The sequence below is a fragment of the Rutidosis leptorrhynchoides genome, chromosome 3, assembly GCF_046630445.1.
Source record: "Rutidosis leptorrhynchoides isolate AG116_Rl617_1_P2 chromosome 3, CSIRO_AGI_Rlap_v1, whole genome shotgun sequence".
Taxonomy (NCBI): domain Eukaryota; kingdom Viridiplantae; phylum Streptophyta; class Magnoliopsida; order Asterales; family Asteraceae; genus Rutidosis; species Rutidosis leptorrhynchoides.
In genome coordinates, this window is record NC_092335.1 from 118,783,283 (window position 1) to 118,788,085 (window position 4,803).

The 4,803-nt window shown below is 31.9% G+C and overlaps 1 protein-coding gene across 1 annotated transcript; it reads right to left on the reverse strand.

Moving 5' to 3' along the window:
• Window positions 1-689: 689 nt before the first annotated feature.
• Window positions 690-3,233, reverse strand: LOC139896724 (gibberellin receptor GID1C). Its single transcript, XM_071879363.1, has 2 exons — window positions 2,922-3,233; window positions 690-2,148 (listed from the first exon to the last, which is right to left on the reverse strand). The coding sequence occupies exons 1-2, from the start codon at window positions 2,958-2,960 to the stop codon at window positions 1,129-1,131; spliced, it is 1,059 nt and encodes a 352-aa protein (XP_071735464.1). The 5' UTR covers window positions 2,961-3,233; the 3' UTR covers window positions 690-1,128.
• Between the last annotated feature and the right edge of the window lie 1,570 nt (window positions 3,234-4,803).

Genomic DNA, 4,803 nt, shown 5'->3' on the forward strand with positions numbered 1-4,803 from the left:
ACAAACGTGGAGCAAATTAAAATTCAAAATGATAAGTATAAAAAGTTAAAAACTGGATTTATCTCAACTCCAAAGCAAGTTCCGTCCATTTTAATTGGATTATTTCCACGTGAATGACACGCACCCTCACAACTAATGTAACCTAAATAAATTGCTAGTATACGAGAAAATGTTGGGTGTGGCTAAAGGTTAAAAGGAATAAGAAACTATGTAAATAACTTATCGTGTACTCTCAAAACAAGTGTCATATTAACACCACGTTAACATCCAAATCTCAAAGTGCAGGCAAAATGTGAGAACTAAATGAGGGCTATCCGCTAGGTTGATGCTATTGGTGTCCCCAAGGGCTAAAAGTTAGGGTGGTCCCAAGGGGGGACACCAATGGCAATAGTTTAAATTAAGACCATCCACAATGCTTACTGTGATTTTGAGAAGTTTTTGAGTTGAATATCGTCTAATATGAAAACAAACATATATGTGCATATTTATTGTGAAGGGATAAGAGAGAACTAAGGGTGTGAGAACCCACAACCCACATAATTGAGCTCAATCTGCAGACACATTGAATCTATGGCACATATACGGAGTCTAATCTGTCAGTTCTCTCTTACCCTTAGTTCTCTCTAGATCCTCACCCCATATTTATTTACATATCATATACGGAGTACTAAAACACGTATGTACTAAAATGAAAACAGAAGTATATGATATGATATATATTTATATACTACAGTGAAAACAAACATATATATTTATATACATATAACATAATGTGGCTCATAAAACATAAAATACGTATACACATACAGTTTTCATCACTCAAACCTCAATACATATACTAAAACTATGTAAAAAATAACAGTTACCAGTTCCATAAAAGCCTTCCGGAATTAGGATGCTTTCCTGTCTTCCTCTCCTTTGGATCCAGAAGTCCGAAAGTCGAATTTTGCAGATCCACGGAACATATCGATCCAACACAACGGTAATTAGTAGTAGTAGTTGCAGCAGCAGTGGTAATAGTACTAATGGTGGCACACCATCTTACAAACAGTAGATAAAAACCTCAAAACACCAAGTCAATCTAATAAATAAAACTAGTATCATTAGACAGCAATAACCGAATAATTTCTATTCACAGTCGACGTTCGGTTTCACAAACTCTCGTATTTCATCCATCACTGTATGAAAGTGATTGTTATTAGGCATTAAGTAGAACCCGATCGTTGCCTTTTCCAAGAACAAAAGTTTGACTTGTTGACCCGCCCTTTTAAGCCCATCTGCATAAGCCAACTGCCAGTCATGTATAAGGTCCAATCCTGCAACCACAACAAGACTTTTCGGGAACTCGATCCCTTCTAGGGTTATACCTCGTGGACCAAACGGGTTACAAGCTGGATGATCCCTATCTTCACCTTCAGGTAAAAACGCCTTCCAATACCAATCTCTATCACGAATTGTAACAAAGTACTTTGTATCCAAACGTTTTTCGGATTCAGTTCTTGTCTGTCCACCAAACATCGGATTCAACAATATATTTCCCAATATTTCGATTCCAGATTTCAATTTCACAGCCTGAAAAGCAACTTGATGCGCAATGTTACCACCAGAGCTATCTCCAGCTAAAAAGATATGAACTTTATTGTCTTTACTCTGTAGCCAAGTTCTGGAATTGACCCACTTGAGCGCGGTCCAACCATCATTGTAAGCACAAGGATACGGGTCTTCTGGGGCCCGCCTATAGTCAACAGAAACCACAACCGCCTTACAAAGACTCACTAGCCGTCGACAAAGAGTGTCGTAAATTGCACTATTAGCAGATGAATGAGCAAAACTACCACCATGGAAGAAAATTATAACTGGGACGAATTCAGTTTTCGATACAGGTTTTTCAAGTTTAGTGAAACGTGTAGATAAATCACCTTCTGCGTCGTTTTCAGCCAGTCTGTATACTCTAGTCCAAAGGTTAATTGACTGGTCAATTACAATATCAAAAGAGAAAACACCATTATCAGGGTTCACATTGGACGGTACTTTTCGGTCTAGAAACTCGGCCAGGTGTCGGTTAAAAGTCCCGTCTGGACGTCGAAGAAGTTTGTAAGCAAGCTTGAAATTTGAAATGAGTATCCATGTATTCAATGGAACAACCCCCTGCATATATAAACAAAACCATAAATCCCCTGTTATTTACATCAAAATCAATTACAAAAAAAAAAGGAAGTGGAAGATTAAAGGGGATTTACTAAACTCGAACTTGTTTTAGACGAGTTCGAACTCGAGTTGTGAACAGCTCTTACAAAAACTCAACTCGAACTTGTTTAAGGATGAACAGTTGAGATGAACAGTTGAGTTTTCGAAATTTACTAAACTCGAACTTGTTTTAGACGAGTTCGAACTCGAGTCGTTAACAGCTCTTAACGGGACATATGAGTAAGCTTATATTAACAGCTTAAGAGCTTATCGAAATCTGAAGTAGTCCATAAGCTTATTAGCGTATCAACTCAAATTTATCGATTAAGACGTTGATAAAAAGAACTTATCAGCTTGTTGAAATATTGAATAAGCTTGTAGGAAACTAAAATCAGCTTATGAACCTATCAACTTAAACTTATTGCTTAAGCTGTTAAAAAAAGTTGGTAATAAATTCATTAGCCTTTCAAATTTCAATAAGTTTGTAAAGGTGTTAAATATAAGCTTACTTACACAACCTCCAAAAACAGGTTATGGTAAACTACATAAACCCTAATCCACAGATCCAAACCCTAGAGTTCAATCCGTACAGAGTAAAATTGTTCAAAATTATAATTATAAAGTTGATAACAAACAAAACTAGTAACAAATATTACGTAAATAGAATAGAATTAAAAGAGAAAATATAATTATATAAACGTACAGTATTTCTATTTTCTATCAACGTATAATACCTTAGATTCACAGATATTGATTTGGTCAGTTCCCGCCATTAAACTGTATAATAATAATAATAAACAGATAAAATTAATTTAGAAATTAAAATGAATTAACAGAAATTGAACATGTTTAAGGAGGTGGAGTGGATTGATCATGTATGAATTTTATGAATACGTGGAAGATTAAAGGATCCATGGGTGTTTGACAGGCGGAAGTAAGGGAGTGGAGGAGTGAAGGATAAGAGGAAAGAAGGTGGGTGGCGCAGGTTAGCAATAGAGTTGGGATACGGCTAAAATGTTAGGTGAGGAGTGAAGGGTGTGGTTAAACATAAGGGACAATATAAACAATAGATAAAGTGAAAGGCTTAGTACGGAATACTATTTTTTGTGCTTGGGTGAACGAGCCCCCTTAACTTTTTATGATGAAAATGAAGATATTTCAACCTAAATAGTTTAGTTTATGTTTATGTTAATGCTAGACAATTAATTTTTTACGTGACTTATATATATATATATATATATATATATATATATATATATATATATATATTATATATATATAACCTAAATAGTTTAGTTTATGTTTATGTTAATGCTAGACAATTAATTTTTTACGTGACTTATATATATATATATATTATATATATATAACCTAAATAGTTTAGTTTATGTTTATGTTAATGCTAGACAATTAATTTTTTACGTGACTTATATATATATATATATATATATATATATATATATATATATATATATATATATATATATATATATATATATATATATATATATATATATATATATATATATGAGCACGATCCATTGATAAGTTTAAAAGGAGTACAAACCGGATAAACAAAATAAAATTTTTTTTTTTGAATTTTTTTTACATTCATAAACCTGCATTAAAATGCACCTCTAATCAATTTTTTTCATAAAAAAAAAGTTCAAAATCTTTCAAAAATCAATGATGAATGGTAAAATTAACCATTCATCTTGTTAATTTATCATTCATCTTGTTTACGATTAATGATAAAATTAATAAATGCTAAAAAAAATCAGATGAATTGTTAAATTAACCATTCAGCTGTTTTTTTTTATCATTCATCATAAATAGATGAATGGTTAAATTAACCATTCATCTACTTTTTTTAGCATTGATTAATTTTATCATTCATCGCGAACAAAAATGAATGATAAATTTACCAGATGAATGGTTAATTTTACCATTCATCAACGATGTTTACCATTCATCATCGATTTTCGAATGATTTTGTTCAAAAACTTTTTAAAATTTTTTCGTTTTCTTCTATTTGCATATTAAAGGATCGTTTTTTTAAAAAAAAATTTTTGAAATTTTACTTATCCAGTTTGTGCCCCATTTAGTGCTTATCCATGGATTGGTCCACTACACTAAAATTCGAGCAAAAAAAGTGGCGGGCGAGCAAAAAAAATGAAATTCGAGCAAAAATCAAAAACACGGACGAACAAAAATTCATAGTCGAGCAAAAAAAAAAAAAATTTGTTCGAATTACAAAAATGTAGAACACATTTTTGTTCGAATTTCAACATTTTTGTTCGACTATCGTTGTGTTCTACATTTTTTTGTTCGACTAGTAGAACACATTTTTGTTCGAATATCATAATTTTTGTTAGACTTTCCTTTTTTTGTTCGCCCGCCTTTTTTTTGTTCGACTTTATTGTTTTTTGCTCGAATTCCTCCTTTTTTGCTCGCCCGCCACTTTTTTTGCTCAAATTTTCCTTTTTTCGAATTTCAGTGTATTTTTGAGTTCTCAGGGTTCTCACATCAAAAAAGTTCTCATATATATATATATATATATATATATATATATATATATATATATATATATATATATATATATATATATCCTGGGTG